This window comes from Myxocyprinus asiaticus, chromosome 39 (genome assembly GCF_019703515.2).
Source record: "Myxocyprinus asiaticus isolate MX2 ecotype Aquarium Trade chromosome 39, UBuf_Myxa_2, whole genome shotgun sequence".
In the NCBI taxonomy this organism is placed as follows: Eukaryota; Metazoa; Chordata; class Actinopteri; order Cypriniformes; family Catostomidae; genus Myxocyprinus; species Myxocyprinus asiaticus.
Window position 1 is genome coordinate 28,051,106 of NC_059382.1, and position 21,714 is coordinate 28,072,819.

At 36.8% G+C, this 21,714-nt stretch overlaps 1 protein-coding gene across 2 annotated transcripts in view; it reads right to left on the reverse strand.

Moving 5' to 3' along the window:
- The window catches only part of LOC127429542 (serine/threonine-protein kinase D2-like), a 59,035-nt gene that overhangs the window by 24,272 nt on the left and 13,049 nt on the right, over positions 1–21,714 (reverse strand). For both annotated transcript variants that reach the window (XM_051678650.1, XM_051678649.1), the window contains 3 exons: positions 1,692–1,830; positions 712–843; positions 407–603 (listed from right to left, as the gene is read on the reverse strand). In XM_051678650.1, the coding sequence (XP_051534610.1) occupies positions 407–603; positions 712–843; positions 1,692–1,830 (468 nt within the window). The remainder of the gene's footprint in view (positions 1–406; positions 604–711; positions 844–1,691; positions 1,831–21,714) is intronic.

Consider the following 21,714-nt stretch of genomic DNA (forward strand, 5'->3'; position numbering starts at 1 on the left):
TTTGAAGCTTGACGAGGTGGTCACCTTAAACTGCCATTGTATGACATTACTGAGCACAATTTTTTTTCACAATTTCTCATATGTCATATGGGGTTATAACAACACAGGGGTGAGTAAAAAAAAATTACTGAATTTTCTTTTTTGGGTGAACTAACCCTTTAAGGGCACATTGGTGATGGTTCATAATTGTCCCTTGCAGAATTTAAGCCTTCACCTAGATATTTATCTACTACAACACACTATCCCAGAAAGGAATATTTATCTCTCTGATGTTTAAAGTCAAAATGAAATCAAAATAGACCCTATTCATTTTCTTAATGTGAAGGATATTCTTGGTCAATCATATTCTGAGTGTTATTGTTTGCTTTATTGGGTTTCAGTGTATGAGTGCTAGTGTGCTCTGTACCGAATGGGTGTGTGATCGGACAAGGCTGGCTTCCTCTGATGTCACGCTGCTGTTGAGGCTGCTGAGGGACTCGGTGGTGGACAGACGCATAGACTGACTGCTGGTAAGAGACGTGGTCGACAAGCGTCGCTTTCTAGCCCCACTACAGTTATTGGGAATGCTAAAGGCACAGCGTTTGTGGTAATTCAGCCCACAGCCTGTAGGGGGAGACAGTGAGAGAGCAAAAGAAGTCAGTGATAGAGTCAAAGGAAACTGAAAACTTATCATACTTATAGATAATGACATAAAGACATGTGTATCCTCACCATCGCATTTGAGCCCTTGACGAACCAGTCCGAAAAGCATCTCACCACAATGATCACAGAAGGCCGGTGCACGATACGAGTGCACATTTAACGTGTGCGGTCGAATCTGGAAGTCCTCAAACGTGGCAGCAGCTGCAACACATACAGAACAATCACAAATTGAGGTCAGGAGATAAGGACAGAGATAACATCGTAAAATTTGTGCTAATAGTTCAGGTTTTATGTTCATCACTCAACAATATCAATAAATTATCAACAAAGTATGACTGGTATGTCGCGATGCAAAAATGAAACATAGCTCAGTCCTGAAGTTCTGAACAATGCTAAATGCTAATCATAAAATGCTATTAACCATTGGCTATAATTGTGCAGAGTTAGCATAGCAAAACAAGTAGGCTTATCATATGGACTTTTAAGAGGAAACAATTCCAATATATTTTGCTTTTGATGTCAAAAAAGCGTCCAAGCACACTCTACTGTATTTTGGAGCAAATTTATCTGTCATTTGGTTGAAGCTAGCCAAATTAGCAAGATGCTAACATAGGTTTCTTGACATCACTTCATCCTTGAACACCATGAACAAAACTATGCAAGGCTAAAAACACAATATGACTGCGAGTGAGGATAAACATGATTTCTGTCAACCACAATTTGTTTTGTGTAGCAAAAATAAGAGTCAAAGGCACAGTTGTCTGTATCAAATATGTTACTTCAGCATTATCTCAGAACAATTCTGTGTTTATTAAAGGCTCAACCCTCATCTGGCTACATTTGTTCTTCCACTTCGAACATCATGTCACATTAATGGTGCATGCACAAATAAGATGATCTTGTGTGAAATGCTCCACCAGGTACAAGGCCAAACTTGTCAGAATGGGTCTTTGGCAAAGCTAGTTCTGGTAAAAGGTTCCACTAAGCTTTTGGCTGACTCACAGTTATTCATAACCCATGCTGATAGGCATGTGTTTTCAGCAACTCACCGGACAAAACAACTTCCACCAGATCTCCCTCCTGGATGTCGGACACTGCCTTGACCAGCTGCAGGATGTTATTGCTGCTGGTGTCATGCTTGAAGAGGAGGATTTTGTCATAGATCCCATAAAAACCACACTCAGGAAACTGTACAAAACAGAGACAGATAGAACCCTTCATCAGTCAGAGTCAGAAAAACTAAACATGAAATCACTTAAAAGTATTGACGCTGACTACCACCTCTGGAGTCACGAGTTCGAATCCAGGGTGTGCTGAGTGAATCCAGCCAGGTCTCCTAAGCATTCAAATTGGCCCGGTTGCTAGGGAGGGTAGAGTCACATGGGGTAACCTCCTTGTGTTCGCGATTAGTGGTTCTCGCTCTTAATGTGGCGCATGGTAAGTTGTGCGTGGATCGTAGAGAGTAGCATGAGCCTCCACATGCAGAGTCTCCGCGGTGTCATGCACGATGAGCCACGTTATAAGATGCATGGATTGACGGTCTCAGAAGCGGAGGTAACTGAGACTTGTGCACCGCCACCCGGATTGAGGTGAGTAACCGCACCACCACAAGGACCTGCTAAGTAGTGGGAATTGGGCATTCCAAATTAGGAGAAAAGGGGATAAAAGTTTCCAGCTGTAAGCCCCATTTATAGCACATGGATAGTTTGACATTAAATAATTTTCGGAAGTTGACATCCTGCGGTGTAACATGCTGTACTCCATTCAAAACCATTTTAAACAGCATTTCAAATTCTTTTATAATTATTGTGCATACAGCTTTCATGACCTCATATTGTACTTTTAAAATTAATTTGTCACACAGCAAGACTATTAAAAATCAATTAGTGAAGGCAAAAATGTGTTTAAACCCCATTATATGGCAACACAATAGCAGCTCATCACAATTACAACATCCTTCTTAAGATTTTTGGCTCATGGACAAACATGGAAAATCCCATTCGAAGGTGAGTTGCTGGGGATGGCAGTCATGTTAATGAAGAGCCATCTGCAAGGGTTCCTGATAGTTTAAAGATGGAGGCACTTCTGCAGGTGTACCCACCAGGGAACTCCTCTCATATGTGTGCAAGTTCTGTGCTTTTTCTACCAGCTGCATATTGAAGATTTCCTGTTGTTGCAGAGAAGAAGCTTTTAATTTTTGAAGCTCTGATGTGCCGAGAGCTGGCATAAGATTTATGATGTTTTATGTTGTTTGTGTTGTTCAAAGGGGTTATATTATTGGGTAAGTATTATTATTTAGATAAAGTTTATTACACTATGTAAACATACTTTATCCTTCAGAACTGAAAACATTCTTACTAGTCAAAAAAGACCATCCATTAAAAGTGCATTCAAGGTGTAACACAAAGGTGTAATGTTTTTGCTGATTGCAAAACTTTTAAACAGAAAGAAACTATAATAATAGAATAGTATTTTTGAAAACTATTTTTATATAATGTAGAGTCATATCTGTTTCAGAGACAAAAACTTCTTTATTCTACATATAGTGCTGAGAGCACATTCATGAGCACCATGACCTTGAGATCACATGACCTGCCGAATACAGTATTATACAACTTATCTTCATTTACAAAAAAGTTGCCGCAAACTTGCTGAAAACTTGCCAGAAATTTGCGCCTCATTAATTTTCACATGCAAATGAGCTTTGCGGCAAACTCTTCATTGTTGCCAGAAAGATTTTCTGCAGGTTCAACACTACCGGCAGCAAACTATTTGCAGCGAATTTCATGTATACATATTTACGCTAGGTGTTAGCGAACATAAACAGAAATTTTACTGAGTGCACCTTCAAAACTAAGCTGTAAAAACGTCTCTTTATGAACTTTCGCAACTATCTGTCATCAGATAGATGAATACATTAACAAATAACCACTCACATTCACATATCGAGATGCTTAATCAGTGTTCAGCAAATTGAATTGCCCAGTAACAGAAGAGTAATACGGAGGAAGTAGGACATATATGCTACTATTTTTCTTAAACACTAGAAAAAGATATTATTCCAGAAATAATAATAAATTTGGAGAATTTTGTACTGTATCTTTAAGAAGGTCCTTAATCGTTTCTGTCAGACCATAGCTGTTTTGTGTGGCACATTTCAGCCTTTATTGTTTTGTTAACCTGTTACAAATGTAATGCAGACTTTGCAAAGAGGCTGTGGTTGTAGGATGGGGAAGCACCAAATATAGGACACCAAACCTGCAACCCATAAGTAAACTTTGCTTCTCATTTCAATTGTGAAGTGAGTGTTTATGTGGAAGTGTTACTGTATACAGTATATAAGACAGTATATGTAAAATATGTACTGTATATATAAGTATATACTGTTTATGTATATAGGTCATTGACAATTAAGGTTGTCCAAAGTGTTAAAAATGAGAAATCTTGTAAAAATGTATTTTAAAACATTAGCTAAAACAATATAACGCTATATATATATATATATATATATATATATATATATATATATATATATATATATATACAAATATCAAAAATCTTAAGTCACAAATATCAAGAAGTTTTTTTTTAGGGTTACTCCCCCTAGGGTTACTACATTTGACATGAATAAAATGTGCCTTTTAATAAAAGTCAAAATATAAAAATTTTAAAATATACGTAAATAATTACATTTATGAATTTGAGTCATTTAAATATAAATATTAATAAATAATTAAAAAAAGATTTTAATTAATTTATAAATATTAAATTTAACTATTACTGGTTTAATTCATGACTTTTCAATTCAATTAGGACTTTTTGGTACAAGTAATATTGACTAACATGATAAAATAATGTATATGACTACTATACAGACTTTTTGGACTTGATGCTGACATTACACTAACAAAACTAAAACAATGTTTTTTTGATTATCAGGCCTATACACCAACAGTAGGCACAGAGCAACATCTTCTGATGAAGAGCTTGTAGGGGGATTCTGATGGGGTGTTACATGGAACCCATTTACAATAATTATCATGGGAGCTGGTGTGGTGGATTCAGCTGATTGCTTTTCATTTTGAGCTGACAGCTGTGACCGCACTAAGATATAACACTCAGACCCACTCTGGTGTAATACCTGAGCACTTCTGCTTCACAGCCTGCCAATCAATGTACAGCAAAATCCCACTTGGCACTGAACTAGCCTGGCATAAGATGTCTTTAGAAATAAAAAAGCTGGGCACATTCAATAGCATTAACAAGGTGCTGTGTTACATATAAAGGATGAAAGACCAACAAGGATGAAAAAAGATACATCCCCTCCATTCGGTAGGTCAAAGAAGTGTGGGACAAGGGGTTGATAATGTCACTCAAATGCATAGGGACTTATCGGAGAGCAGATCTCTTGAATACTTTATGGTGATCCATTCAGTGCATGTCATACAACTTGGAGTCCATCACAAAAGTAGCATACTAAACCTGACTATTTCAAAAGGGCCCTTTGTCTTGTGTGTCTTTGGTGTGCGTGTGGCACTGGAGAAAGTTTGTGGGATTTTCCACTGCAAAACATGGAATGATATTGCAGTTTTGCTTGAAAGACCATCAAATTAAGAGTTTGTGTCTCTTAGTCCATGTCTGTTAGATTTGAAGCTATATGCTAGTGTACACAAATGTTGACAAAAAGCTCTTTTAGCAGATATTTTACAGCCTCTCTTTTATACAGGAAAATGGGCCAAACATATTGATGACTTGAAATGTGCTCACTCATTTTGTCCAACCAAATGCTCTCTAGAAAGACAACGATGCTTCCCCTAATACTATCTCCCTCTGACTAGCTGTAGCAAGTAGCAAATTAATATACTAAAGGCTATTGTTGTTTTTTTGTTTTGTTTTTTCAATTGGAAATGCGTCAACACTGGAAATTAAACTGCACTCGTCAAGGCAGTTCACAGGGACTTTTAAGATCACAACAACATACACAATCAGGCACTCATAAATGCATTCATCCATAGAGAATCTGGTTAATAAGTGGAATCAAGATTAAGGTTCAACCAGAATTGTGTGCTAGTCCCACATTTAAGTCTTTTCCTCAATGAGTTTTGGTGTGACTTTTTCATTTCCATTCATCATTTTCAGATTTTCCATTCATTGACATGCTAATGAAGGATGCAAAATCCAACATGTAATCAAGCTGATGTAGTGATACTAGCATGGAATCTCATTCACAGTGAGAGAGCATGGGCTGTGAGAAATATTCCCCTCGTATTTATTGCTGAGAAAAACCTATTTCTATTGGGGTTGACTCTTCAATCACCTGAGCAGAGACTACATACAACATATTAGAAACTGGAAAACTGGAAACTATACATATAGGCCTACAGTATATATATCTATGTTTGCATTTTTTTATTATTTTATTATTATTTATCTATGATCTAGATTTAAAGATGAATTTTGATTATAAATCATTCATGTGTTATTATAAATATAAAACATACATTTATTATAAAAATGAAATAAGTATGATTAAAAGAAAGTAAAAAGAAGAAAACCCAAGGTTACTAGGGTCGAGATCACAAGACCACTTTGGCCTTCTGTATGTGCCCCCATGAATTTAAAAAAAAGAGTTAAATGTTCTCCCAAACAGACATACCTACCCTAAACCTTAAGGGGGTCGCACACTGGGCGAGTCTGGCGGATGACATGGTACATTCTAAAATTCAAAACAACTGTTTTCAATGAAGGTATGCACACTGCCGCTCGGCGTCTGTCAGTGGCATCCAGCAACGACTACGGAGGCTGCACGAATTTCTGTCATGCAACTCACAAATGTTTTTTTTACAATTTTATTATCTTCCCTGAGGTCCACTGATAATGTTAGTAAAGTTTTTTGCACCATAACTGTCATAGTTTAATCATAAATTATAATTTTCCACCCTGTCTCTGGCCCTCTGTCTGAAATGCTCAGTTTTGTCCTCAGTGGCTCCATTAAACTTCAATGTAAACAGCCCACTGTTCTAATTTGCTAACATCGTCATATCAGCCATATTTCAAACTCAATCAGAAGAGAATAAACAAGCTCTCCACAACATTATAAAACTAAATTTCAGGGTTTACACATAACGCACATCCAACACATTGAATCTGAATATATTAAAATGTTCACTCAAGCACATCAGCACCATAACTGTCAAACAGTCATGACATATGAAATATTCATGAATGAAACTGCTTACTCACGATTTTGGATTTGTTTGGTGTTCAGGAATAGCCGGTCAAACTAGGCCCGTCTCTCTCCCTCTCTGTTTACAATATGAACTGAACGCCAGTGGGTGGGGCGGCCAAGGGTGCGATGACACATGTTTTGGGGCATTTAAATACAACTGAGCAAAGTCTCCTGACATCACCAACACACAGTTCTGAAATTTACAGTATTTTTTTTTTTATATATATAGAATAGTACATACTCATATGTTTAAATATCAAGGACATTTCTAGACCCCTTTAAATTTGACCCATATCATTATCAGAGGACATAGATTATTTACTCTAGTGTTGTTCATTCTTGAAGAAGTGAAAAACTTTGGTAACTTTTGTGTGTACTGTCTGCCACCTGAACTGCATCGACGTGCCCTGTGTTTGATACCTGTGCCATGTCCTAGCCGCGACGCAGCATGTCGCTTCTCATCCGGTGTGCGACGGCCTTTAATCCTAAATCTAACTAATTGTGTCATAAAAACAAATGTGAGATGAAAAATGCAATTGCTAAAGCAACCACATAATTTTGTGGTGCTTCTATGACACTTTCGCTCATTTGTCGACTTTTCAGGATTCGAGTCCTTTACATCAATAGTGCAATGCTCTATCAGTTTAGCTACTGTGCAATTTGATTGCACTCAAACAAGCTAATCAATGTAGTTGGATATGTAATGCAACCTTTAAAATGTATCGCCTTACAAGTTATTTGCTATAGTAAAAGTGTTTTGATGTCATAAGGTAGCATCGTGTGAGGAACAGGGAAAAAGTACGTGTTTTTGAGCTGATAATGTGCTGCTTTACTCATGATGTGTGTGAAAGTGAATAAAAGGCTTAACGCTCAACGAGTGTGTGCTGTGTCTTATTCAATTTTCGTGAGAGCGCTAATACTAAGCACAATATTCGTGCCAGCACAAAGAACAAATGGGCATGGATGGGGGTGTTTGCAACATCACAGTGCAAACTATGGGTGTATTGTATGGTACTGAAGTGGTGCAAATCACATTTAGCTATTTTTGTGAGAAATAGGTCATTGCACTACGACGTCTGAGAACCACGTCTATTCTCGGCCAAAGTCTAAACTCAGATCCTGCATTTGCATTTTGGGGATTCCACCAGCAGTAATGTCCAAACTCTGAAAATATAGTGAAACATCAAATTATGTCCCTGACAATCACTGTTAATACTAGCCATGATTTGAGTGTCAGTAAATAAAAATGATTAATTATACTTGCATTCTCTGTAATATAACGGAGTCTACATCCAATTAATCCTGATGAGCACTACATTTTTCAGTCCATATTCCTATGTGGAGTCTGTGTGTGATTTGTTTAGTATAGTTTCATGTCTTCTATTTTGAAGTTCTTTGTCAATGTCATGTCTAGCTTCATGTTTCTCTTCTTTGTGTTTTCTAGTCTTGTCATTGGTTTATTCATCTTGTCTTGTGATTGGTTATGTTTTAAGTCTTGTTATCACATTTGCTGTTTTTGTATTGAAGCCCTCATGTTTGCCTTTGTCTTTTGTCATGTATTGGGATTGTAATGTTGTTTCATAGTTTGTTCTTGGTCATGGTTCTAGTTCATGGTTTTTGTCATTGTTCATTTCAAAATCAAATCAAATCACTTTATTGTCACACAGCCATATACACAAGTGCAATGGTGTGTGAAATTCTTGGGTGCAGTTCCGATCAACATAGCAGTCGTGACAGTGATGAGACATATACCAATTACAATAACATCAAATTAACACAACACAATTTAAACATCTGATATACACATAATTACACTCAACAATATACAAATAATAACATACACTGTACAGTATACAATATGCACTATATAGATACACATTATTCAATAAAAATAAAAAATAAAAAAATATATAAAAAAAGTATATATAGTATATATAGAATATACAGTATTGTACTGTATTGACATTCAGGCTGACTATGTCATAGTCTCATTATACTGAAGTTCATGTTTATGTTCTATTTTATTTTGTATTCATTTTGACACTTTCACGTGTTTGGAATTAAGTAAACTGCACTTGGGTTCTCACTTCACCATGTCTTCAAGTCTCGTCAGCTGCTCCACGTTTCATTCTATTGTTCTAATGCATTGCATGTATCCCAATTACACTACCAAATTCTTATGAATGGGCTGTATTCATTTATATCAATGTTGCTTGACAGGGAATGGAATATATAATAGGATGCAGATGCTGTATTAACCAGAGAACAGCCCCCAAATTAAATTGCACTTGACCAAACCCATTCATGCTTTGTGCACGCCAGTTTGCCAACCCACTAATGCCTAGGACTTGCATACTTGTATGAAAATACCTTCATTGCCATGCCCACTGATGTTGTGAGTACGATGTATCGCATAGCACTGTGCGTAGGACATAGAAGTCTTAAAATATGTCCCCTTGTGTTTATTTCATCAGGAAACTGCCGCGATACTTACATCGAGGCACGTTAAAATCAAAATGTACGTAAAATATACGTATAATAATATGATTTTATGAGACCAGCTTGGATTTCACACAGCTTCAGTTCCATACATAAAATCAACAGACAATCGGATAGACTCCAATTATAACCATGTCCATTCATTTCAACTCAGACCAACTCTTATCACTAGCTTTTTCCCCACATGTATTTGAGTCCACCTTCTGCACGGAACCAACATGAGTAGTGCATAGCCACGCATGCGCACAGTTTAGAGGGAACATAGGATGTGAGAAAGCAAAACCCTGACACAACATCAGAGAACACACAAGCTTCAAAGCTCCTCACAGTGGCGGAAGGCAGGAAGAGACAAACTGAGACATAGGATGAGAAAGAACACAGAGAATTACTGCACTTTACACTCCATGCCCTCCTCAAACAACACCTTTCAACCTAGTTCCTGTTTTCCCACTTCCACAACCGCCTAAAGATTCCCATGTGTTCCTCTCAGAGCACATCTGGCCAACCTCCACCTCAGAGGAACCCTGGTGCTGCCTTCTGCCCGAAATACTCCCTCCTTCTCCCTCAAGCTTCCACAAGAAAGTCAACAATGCTCCATCTTGTCTATTACCAGTGGCTTGAGTCTCTGCCCAAGAATATAGTCCACACCCGGCCTGCTACCGCAGCTTCCGACCAGCCTCTAAACAAGCACAACAACAGTAGGCAGTATCAAGAAGAAAAAAAACAGTCCCAGATGGCTTAAGGATCTTCCATCTTCCATTAATCCACAAAGTACCAGATTTGCCAAAGTTTGGAGTTTTGTGTGGAACTATATATCATATAAGGAAACAGTCAGTTGAACATAAATTTAAATTTTAGTCTACATTCATTTGCGCTAACTTTAAAGTGTTTTCTGTCCAGTCGGTTGCAGACAAACACTTCCCTAAACCGCACATAAAAACAAACGAAACTCTGATCAGTTGCTTTACATGTTGATCAGATGGTCTCATCCTTTCTAAGAAAGGTTCTTTGGGTGGTTCCTGGGCAGTTCTTTGTCTGAATAATCTGCAAAAGTGAACCAGACTTTATGCCAATTGTCAAATGTCTGGCTATGTGAAACTATGGCCACATCCACACTAATACGTTGTACATTTTTGTTTGAAAACGCGTTTATTTCTCTACGTTTTTACCTCTCATCCACACTTAAACGGTGTTTTCCTCTACCGAAAACTGAGCATTTCGAAAATGCTCTCTGTTACCACGATGGAAACAATGACATTAGAAAACTGAAAACAGAGTTTTCAAACTTAAACAAATTAGCTGGACATGGCCTATAACCAATTGACAAAAAGCTTACTGAGCTGAACAGTGGCAGCTCCAGTTCAGACAACGGTTAACTATATCAGCGTCAACCAATGCTGATTTTAATGATCAACTAAACTGGTGCCAAAAAGAAGGATTTATTCAGACTGTTGTTGGAATTTGAATGCAACATACATATGCTACATAAGCATCTTCATTTGTTCCTATGCATGTTTGCACAGTGGTCAGATAATAGACGCTGGTGCAATCAAATCTGCCATTCCAAGGGCTTTGCTTGGAGACAGCACAGTGTTTCTAAGGGAGCTTTGTGTTGACTAGGATTGTGTTTCCTGCATGGTCTCAGGCCGCTGCGCCTATTATGACTCTGATGAATTATGGAAGCCGCCAAGTCCCCTCTTCTCTTCTCTTCTCTCCTCTCAACAGTTAAAACTAGCCCAAGTTGGTTGACTAGACTTAGCTGAACTCCCAGCCTTATCTGTTGGCTGGTTTTTAACAGGGCTCTGGGACTTTTCAGCTGGTCAGTTTGGGAGACCAACTTCAACCAGAAAAGACTATCTTAAACCAGCTAAGGTAATCAAACCAGCTAAGGGCAGGGTCTTCTCTTCTCTTTTCCTAACACAACACAGAGGCAGGCCACACAAACAACTTTCATAACACCCATCAGGACTTTGACCCTGCTTTGTCTCAGCAGACATGAGCAGGTTGACACAAAACCTCATGCTATGAATAGCCAATGCCCTCTTCTCACATGTAATATCACAAATCTTTCAGCTGTCTGACAGGAAAAAAGAGGAATAACATTTATTTGCACTTCCAGGGGTGATCTGTGGTTTCCTTCCTTATTACAATAAAAGTTGATCCCCAGTGAGTTCCGGGTATTTGAACTCATCGGGTATCAGCTTCCTAATCAAAGCTAGAGCAAAAAAACAGCAATAAATAAATAAATAGATTGGTTGCATTGTTGGCCAAACTATTACTGCTAAATTACAGCTAGTAAGCTAGCATAGCAAGTATGCTAATATAAGCATAGCAATTGCAACACTACAGTAGCTCACTTTGAAATTCTAAATGATACTACTTTGATTCATGATACTGAATGATAGTAATATTCATGTATCATAGTATTTACAGGGTATTACAAGGAACTTAAAAGAATACCAAGTATTTCACTTTTTGTGAACTTTTACTGCTCACTTCATAAGCTTGTGCATTATTGAAAAATGCAAACATATGGACTAAAACAAACACGCACATATATTTAGCTAAATGAGGACATACTACAGACTTCTAATTTTTAATATAAAGTTAATTGTATTTACTATAATCTCTAAAAATTACTATTTTTTTATTTTATAAAACAGTATAAGCTCCATTATTTCTGAATCAATTTTCTGCTTGAGGATGAGGAGGTTTTGTCTGATTTAGCTTAATAACTAAGTACAAAAACACACACACAAAAAACATTTGTGTGTGTGTGTGTGTTATGATCATGGTCACATGACTATGTGAACACAGTTTGCACCACAGCAGTTTTAGAATGAATGGCTGCAACACAGTGACCCACTTCAGTCTGTCATTGTTCCCACACGTCAAAGCCTTGTCCTTACCAAACAAACTCCTTAATAATGGAAAGAGAAATCACTTTTTCCTAAGGTTGCACTCTGTGTACTTTCCAAGCATCTGCTAATTGTAATGGAAATGCCCACTGAACCGATTCCAATTCAAGACCTGCTTTACAGCATTTAGAGACAATGTGCAACTTGGGTTGTGGACACTTTCAAGAGGGCCTTGGCAATGTGGAAAGAATAAAAGAGAGTATTGTGAATTTGTATGCTTTTTACATTTTCATTGAGAATGATTCAGACATTAGCATATTTGTAAAAAATCTATACAAAGATGAAAATTATCTTATCATGTACTCACCCTCATGCCATCCCAGATGTGTATGACTTTCTGTCTTTAGCAGAACACAAACAAAGATTTTAGAAAAATATCTCAGCTCTGTAGGTCCATACAATGCAAGTGAATGGTGATCAGACCTTTGTAGCTCCAAAAAATCACATAAAGGAAACATAAAAGTAATCCATACGACTCCAGTGGTTAAATCCATATCTTCAGATGCGGTATAATAGGTGTGGGTGAGGAACAGAACAATATTTAAATACTCTAAATCTCCACTTTAACTTTCACTTTCAGATGTGAAACTAAACAGGCACCACATGTGACTTTCATATGTAAAAGTGAAAGTGGAGATTTAGAGTTAAAAAAAAGTCTTTCATTTTGATTTGTTTCTCACCAAGACCTATTATATCGCTTCTGAAGTTATGGATTAAACCACTGGAAATATATGGATTAATTCTGTGTTTCCTTTATGTGATTTTTGGAGCTACATGGATCTGATCACCATTCTCTTGGATTGTATGGACCTACAGAGCTGAGATATTCTTCTAAAAATCTTAATTTATGTTCTGCAGAAGAAAGAAAGTCATACACATCTGCGAAAGCATAAGGCTGAGTAAATGGTGAGAGAATTTTCATTTTTGGGTGAACTATCCATCCCTTTAACAATAGAAAGTTGAGGGGAAAGGTGTAGCCTTGTAAAAACGACTGAGTCGGCTAAAATAAGAACTGCGAGAGCATGAGAATCTGAATCAAAAATAGCAGCAGAGAAGTGCAAAACATAAACAAATCGACTTGAGAGTTCTGCTTTTCATCTGTACCTCCAATTCCTTTCAAATATTTGTATATATAGTGTTTACAATAACAATACACACACACACACACACACACACACACACACACACACACACACACACACACACACACACACAGCATATGTAGCTTACTATGGCCAGCACTAGGGCTGGGCAATATAGATGAATATATATTCTGTATATATGTATCTATACACTGGCGGCCAAAAGTTTGGAATAATGTACAGATTTTGCTGTTTCGGAAGGAAATTGGTACTTTAATTCACCAAAGTGGCATTCAACTGATCACAAAGTATAGTCAGGACATTACTAATGTAAAAAACAGCACCATCACTATTTGAAAAAAAGTAATATTTGATCAAATCTAGACAGACCCCATTTCCAGCAGCCATCACTCCAACACCTTATCCTTGAGTAATCATGCTAAATTGATAATTTGGTACTAGAAAATAACTTGCAGTTGAAAGCTATTTGGTTCCTTAAATGAAGCTTAACATTGTCTTTGTGTTTGTTTTTGAGTTGCCACATTATGCAATAGACTGGCATGTCTTAAGGTCAATATTAGGTCAAAAATGGCAAAAAAGAAACAGCTTTCTCTAGAAACTCATCAGTCAATCATTTTTTCAAGGAATGAAGGCTATACAATGCTTGAAATTGCCAAATTTTTCATATACAACAGTAAAGAGAAGACTCAGGGGTGCAGGCATTATGGGAAGAATTGCAAAGAAAAAGCCAATTTTGTGTTTTGAATCTTAACTCCATTGAGCTTTTGTGGGATCAGCTAGACTGTACAGGTGCATCTCAATAAATTAGAATGTCGTGGAAAAGTTCATTTATTTCAGTAGTTCAACTCAAATTGTGAAACTCGTGTATTAAATAAATTCAATGCACACAGACTGAAGTAGTTTAAGTGTTTGGTTCTTTTAATTGTGATGATTTTGGCTCACATTTAACAAAAACCCACCAATTCACTATCTCAAAAAATTAGAATACATCATAAGACCAATAAATAAAACATTTTTAGTGAATTGTTGGCCTTCTGGAAAGTATGTTCATTTACTGTATATGTACTCAATACTTGGTAGGGGCTCCTTTTGCTTTAATTACTGCCTCAATTCGGCGTGGCATGGAGGTGATCAGTTTGTGGCACTGCTGAGGTGGTATGGAAGCCCAGGTTTCTTTGACAGTGGCCTTCAGCTCATCTGCATTTTTTGGTCTCTTGTTTCTCATTTTCCTCTTGACAATACCCCATAGATTCTCTATGGGGTTCAGGTCTGGTGAGTTTACTGGCCAGTCAAGCACACCAACACCATGGTCATTTAACCAACTTTTGGTGCTTTTGGCAACGTGGGCAGGTGCCAAATCCTGCTGGAAAATGAAATCAGCATCTTTAAAAAGCTGGTCAGCAGAAGGAAGCATGAAGTGCTCCAAAATTTCTTGGTAAACGGGTGCAGTGACTTTGGTTTTCAAAAAACACAATGGACCTACACCAGCAGATGACATTGCACCCCAAATCATCACAGACTGTGGAAACTTAACACAGGACTTCAAGCAACTTGGGCTATGAGCTTCTCCACCCTTCCTCCAGACTCTAGGACCTTGGTTTCCAAATGAAATACAAAACTTGCTCTCATCTGAAAAGAGGACTTTGGAACACTGGGCAACAGTCCAGTTCTTCTTCTCCTTAGCCCAGGTAAGACGCCTTTGACGTTGTCTGTGGTTCAGGAGTGGCTTAACAAGAGGAATACGACAACTGTAGCCAAATTCCTTGACATGTCTGTGTGTGGTGGCTCTTGATGCCTTGACCCCAGCCTCAGTCCATTCCTTGTGAAGTTCACCCAAATTCTTGAATCGATTTTGCTTGACAATCATAAGGGTGCGGTTCTCTCGGTTGGTTGTGCATCTTTTTCTTCCACACTTTTTCCTTCCACTCAACTTTCTGTTAACATGCTTGGATACAGCACTCTGTGAACAGCCAGCTTCTTTGGCAATGAATGTTTGTGGCTTACCCTCCTTGTGAAGGGTGTCAATGATTGTCTTCTGGACAACTGTCAGATCAGCAGTCTTCCCCATGATTGTGTAGCCTAGTGAACCAAACTGAGAGACCATTTTGAAGGCTCAGGAAACCTTTGCAGGTGTTTTGAGTTGATTAGCTGATTGGCATGTCACCATATTCTAATTTTTTGAGATAGTGAATTGGTGGGTTTTTGTTAAATGTGAGCTAAAATCATCACAATTAAAAGAACCAAACACTTAAACTACTTCAGTCTGTGTGCATTGAATTTATTTAATACACGAGTTTCACAATTTGAGTTGAACTACTGAAATAAATTAACTTTTCCACGACATTCTAATTTATTGAGATGCACCTGTAAGGTGTGTGAGAAGTGCCTGACAAGACAGCCACATCTATGGCAAGTGTTACAGGAAGCGTGGGGTGAAATGTCACCTGAGTATCTGGACAAACTGACAGCTAGAATGCCAAGGATCTGCAAAGCTGTCATTGCTGCACGTGGAGGATTTTTTGATGAGAACTCTTTGAAGTAGTTTAAGAAGTTCTTTTTCAAATTGTAATAGTAATTTTTCACATTATTAATGTCCTGACTATACATTGTGATCAGTTGAATGCCACTTTGGTGAATAAAAGTAACAATTTCTTTCCATAAGAGCAAAATCTGTACATTATTCCAAACTTTTGGCCACCAGTGTATAGTATAATATATATATATATATATATATATATAGGGTTGGGAGGGTTACTTTTGAAATGTATTCCACTACAGATTACAGAATACATGCTCATTAATCTCGATACATTCCCTGAAAAACCAAAATATCTTATGCAGTGTTGTTTCTAAAACAAGATAAATCAAATTTATATTTTAAGGGTTTTTAGATATTTTTACAGGAAAACAATAAAAAAATTACCAAAATACGATTTATGCCCTTAGATCAAAGGTCTTACTAGAAAAAAAGTATATCATAAAAGTATATAAAAAGTATATTTTAAATACGTAATCCTGTTACATGTATTCCGTTACTCCCAAACACTGTGTGTATATATATATATATATATATATATATATATATATATATATATATATATATATATATATACACATACATACATACATACACACACATACACTACCGGTCAGAAGTTTTGAAACCCTTACTCATTCTTTATTATAATTTGTTTTGTTTTTTTTTCACATTTTAGAATAATAGTAAAGTCATCAAAACTATGGAATAACATAAATGGAACTATGGGAATTATGTTGTGACTAAACAAAATCCAAAATAAATCAAAACTGTGTTATATTTTAGCATCTTCAAAGTAGTCACCCTTTGCCTAGAATTTTCAGACGTGAACTCTTGACATTTTCTCAACCAACTTGATGTATCACCCTGGGATACTTTTTAAACAGTTTTGAAGGAGTTCCCATCTATGCTGGGCACTTATTGGCTGCTTTTCTTTATTATTTGGTCCAAGTCATCAATTTCAAAAACTTTTTTTTTATTATTATTAAATTTTAGTTATATAATGAAATAAATTATTATGGTGGCACAATTATATTTTTGTCTACAAAACTAATTTCAAACATTTAAGCATATGCCTTCAGGTCAAAATATTTTTAAGATCATGAGAAACATTTCAGTCAAGTGTTTCAAAACTTTTGACCGGTGGTGTATATTATATATATATATTTACACAGTTGTGCTCAAAAGTTTGCATACCCTGGCAGAAATTTTGGCATTGATTTTGAAAATATGACTGATCATGCAAAAATCCTTTTCCTTTTATTTAAGGATAGTGATCATATGAAGCCAATTATTATCACATAGTTGTTTGGCTCCTTTTTAAACCATAATGGTAATATAAATCACAACCACACCATCTTTTTCCAGAGCAGCCTGTATTTCTCCTGAGGTTACCTGTGGGTTTTTCTTTGTATCCTGAACAATTCTTCTGGCAGTTGTGGCTGAAATCTTTCTTGGTCTACCTGACCTTGGCTTGGTATCAAGAGATCCCTGAATTTTCCACTTCTTAATAAGTGATTAAACAGTACTGACTGGCATTTTCAAGGCTTTGGATATCTTTTTATATCCTTTTCCATCTTTATAAAGTTACATTACCTTGTTACGCAGGTCTTTTGACAGTTCTTTCCTGCTCCCCATGGCTCAGTATCTAGCCTGCTCAGTGCATCCATGTGAGAGCTAACAAACTCATTGACTATTTATACACAGACACTAATTGCAATTTTAAAAGCCACAGGTGTGGGAAATTAACCATTAATTGCCATTTAAACTTGTGTGTGTCACCTTGTGTGTTTGAAACAAGGCCAAACATTCAAGGGTATGTAAACTTTTGATCAGGGCCATTTGGGTGATTTCTGTTATCATTATGATTTAAAAAGGAGCCAAACAACTATGTGATGATAAATGGCTTCATATGATCACTACCCTTAAATAAAAGATTTTTTTTTTTTTGCATGATCAGTCATATTTTCAAATCAATGCCAAAATTTCACAATTTCTGCCAGGGTGTGCAAACTTTTGAGCACATATACAGGGTTGGGGAGTAACGAAATACATGTAACAGGATTACATATATCAAATACAAAATAAAAGTAACTGTATTCCACTACAGTTACAATTTAAATCATTGGTAATTAGAATACAGTTACATTCAAAAAGTATTTTGATTACTGAAGAGATTACTTTGCATTTTATTGTCATTTGTTTCATTTAATATTTAGTCCTTTCAGATGGAAAACATTTATACATATAAATGATGTGATCCAAAGTGCATTTGAACAGCGGTGAAACACTTTCTTATGATGTGTTACATTCATACGAGCAGACAGAGAAGTACGTCTGAAGTAAGTCTGGAGCAGAAGAAATAGAAATAAACCTTGTGTAAATTGTCAGTTTTACGCAAAGCTAAAATGCTATTTCTAGCCATTTTACATGCACCTTTTACCAGGTACAATCCTAATTTTTTTTTTTATCAAGAAAATCCACATTAGATCATAATTTTTTTTCTCTAATAAGACTTTTGATATTACGGCAAAAATGTTATTCTTGATAATAATTTTTGTATTGTTTTTCAGTAAAAAATATCTAAAAATCATTAAAACAAGATCAATTTGATTTATCTTGTTTTAGAAACAACACTGCATGAGATATTTAGGTTTTTCAGAGAATGTATTTTTAACATGTGTATTTTGTCTTACTGTACTGGCAGAGTTTTTATAGTCAAAACAAGTGAAAAAATCTACCAGTGCTGAAGAAGTAATCCAATGTAATTAGAATACATTACTGACCTTGAGTAATCTAACGGAGCCACAATGTTACACTTTTAGATTAAATCAACTCACAAATGGTTAACTTAATTGTTGATTCTGCATATTAAACTGGCATACGAGAATATTAACATTAAAAAAATGACACTTATTGAGACATCTTCAGAGTTGCTTAATTCTACAGTATATACCAAAGAAAATCACTGCAGATATTTGATTAATATTCAATAGATATTGCCCAGCTTTAGCCAGCAATACTCCTTTACTCCTTGAAACTGAGTTCGACTTGCTAGCTCACAAAGTCCTAAATAACCTGTTAAGATCACAACTTCACTCCAGATAAGAGGTCAAGTGTTCAACAGACGTCTTTTGTGTATTGAACCCTATGAGGCATTCCAGACAATAAATCAAGATCTCCCTTTTCGGGGGGCCTGGGTCGCTCAGCGAGTAAAGATGCTGACTACCAGTCCTTGAGTCACAAGTTTGAATCCAGGGTGTGCTGAGTGACTCCAGCCAGGTCTCTTAAGCAACCAAATTGGCCCAGTTGCTAGGGAGGGTAGAGTCACATGGGGTAACCTCCTCGTGGTCACTATAATGTGGTTCGCTCTCAGTGGGGCGCGTGGTGAGTTGTGTGTGGATGCCGCGGAGAATAGCGTGAAGCTTCCACACGTGCTATGTTTCCGTGGTAACATGCTCAACAAGCCACGTGATAAGATGCGCGGGTTGACGGTCTCAGACGCGGAGGCAACTGAGATTCGTCCTCCACCACCCAGATTGAGGTGAGTCACTATGCCACTACGAGGACCTAGAGCGCATTGGGAATTGGGCATCCCAAATTGGGTAGAAAAATAAATAAATAAATCTCCCTTTTTGATGGTGTAGTTTTATATTTTTAATCGCCTTAACAAAAGAGATTACTGTGCTTTGCACTCTCAGCTAAAGATGCCACAAGCAACTTAATCGGAAGTTAGTAAATTTATTTTGAAGACGCTGAAATTCAGTCTACTACAGAACAAAGACATATCTTCACAAATAGTGGGCCACTGAGCCTACACCATATAAATAGCTCCTGGTCACTGATGCACCATGAATATCTATGTTTTGTTACACTGCCATCATTGATTATACAGTCTTAATATGATCAGTGAATCATGCCAGAAGCTCAAAGTGATTACCTGAATATGACCTTCTTAGATGGCAATATAACCGTCATATGCACTATTTGCTGAGCAATAATTACTACAACCAACTAATATAAAGCAAATACACAAGCAACTTAAATAAAATCATATCTGCTGACCCTGATTTTGTGTAGTGCTATTTTACATCGAAGAGTCTATAATATATTAACTACAGAATTGAATCTACTGTATGTGACATTTACAATCTGGTCTCATAGATTCACTTTACTATATCTTTATTTTTGCAAAATTATTGTTACATGGCTTGTTGTACTTATCGCAGCAGTTTCCAGGTGACATGAACACTAGAGGCGCTACAACAATGCCATTCAATTTCATAAAATTCATGAGTAAAACAGCAGATTATCCACATACATTTCGCACTGTTCCTAGCGCAATGCTGTCGTATGAAATCAAAACACTTTTACTACAGTGCATATAACTTGTAAGGTGATACATTTTAATGTTTGCAATACATAACCAACTACATTTAAAAGCAATTACCATTTTTATTTTTGGGTGAACTATTCCTTTAAAGTGAAATGTATCATTCTTTTAGAAGAAATATCTACTCATGGAAGTTTTGAGCAGTACATATGAAGCAAGGGCAGATTATTGTGTAAAGCGCAGAAAAGGACTGAAAGAATATTAGGAAAAATGATCGGTTGTTGTCAACATCGTCAGTTTCCAATTTCCAGTACAGTTCTGCAGAGATGCCCCTTTTTTAAAACAGGTCTCTCATTTTTGTTCCACTGTGACCTGGCATGCAAATGTTTGCAATAAGTTGCATCCAGTACTCTGAAGAGTCAAAAGGCTTTTTAAAATCTTTAAAAATGAGCTATTGTAAATGACGTTTTAGGCAACACCCTTGACAGCTTCTTAATACTTCCACTGTCATCACCTTTGAAATATTCTTCCCATACCAAGGTAAAATAGCTAAAACAACAACAACAACAAAAACCTCCTAGGGTTTTTACCATATATTGACGTTTAATGAAATGCTTCCATGGCAATTGCGTTGTGAAAACGTCAACGCACTATACTCATTAGCACCCAACAACTGCTTGGCTCAGTTCGGGAATTTCACCGTCTTTGTGTATGTGCGTGATGGAACAAATGCTTTGAGCGAGTCAGGCTATTTTAAGAGTGTGTGATGTCATAGTGTCTCAGAGCTGAGAAAAATATCAGAAATGCCAACAGTTTTTTTTTTTGGCCCTGAGCCACGGCCCTACAATGTGAGTGACAGAAGTGCATGAAAACTCCTCGTCAATAGAGATGACGCTCTAGTGAGTGATGATGTCATTAGCCGACTCACACCAACAAATACATTGAATTCATTAGGAGCACAATAGCCTGGAAGGTAAAAAGGCACAATTCTATCTGTTTTTCTCACTTGCGTTAACTTTATGCACCCTGTTTCTCCACCCTGTTCCACTTGTGCATTGTATATCCCCCTGCAGTGTAGTTTAAAATGCAAGAAATGTATGTTGTTCTTTGCTAAACAACTTTGAACAGCTAGCTAAGGAGCTAATCTGACAAATGAGGCCAAATTTAAGGACATAAATGTTTGATAAGGGGGCAAAAGCAGAAAGTTTTAGATTTTAGTCCATGTGTATTAGTTTTTTAGGTCATATTTGCTAGTGTACACCTGCACAGTAGATAAAACAAACATTTAGCAAGTATACACAAGTAAGAACCCCTATGAAATGGCTTAACGAGTGTAGTTTTCATTCTCCTAGAATCTAGGTGAAACAACAACTGATCTTTCTATGCTCAATTGTTTTACTTTTATTAAAAAAAGTAAGGAAGCCAGCTTGGAAATACATGTTGGTCTAAGCTGG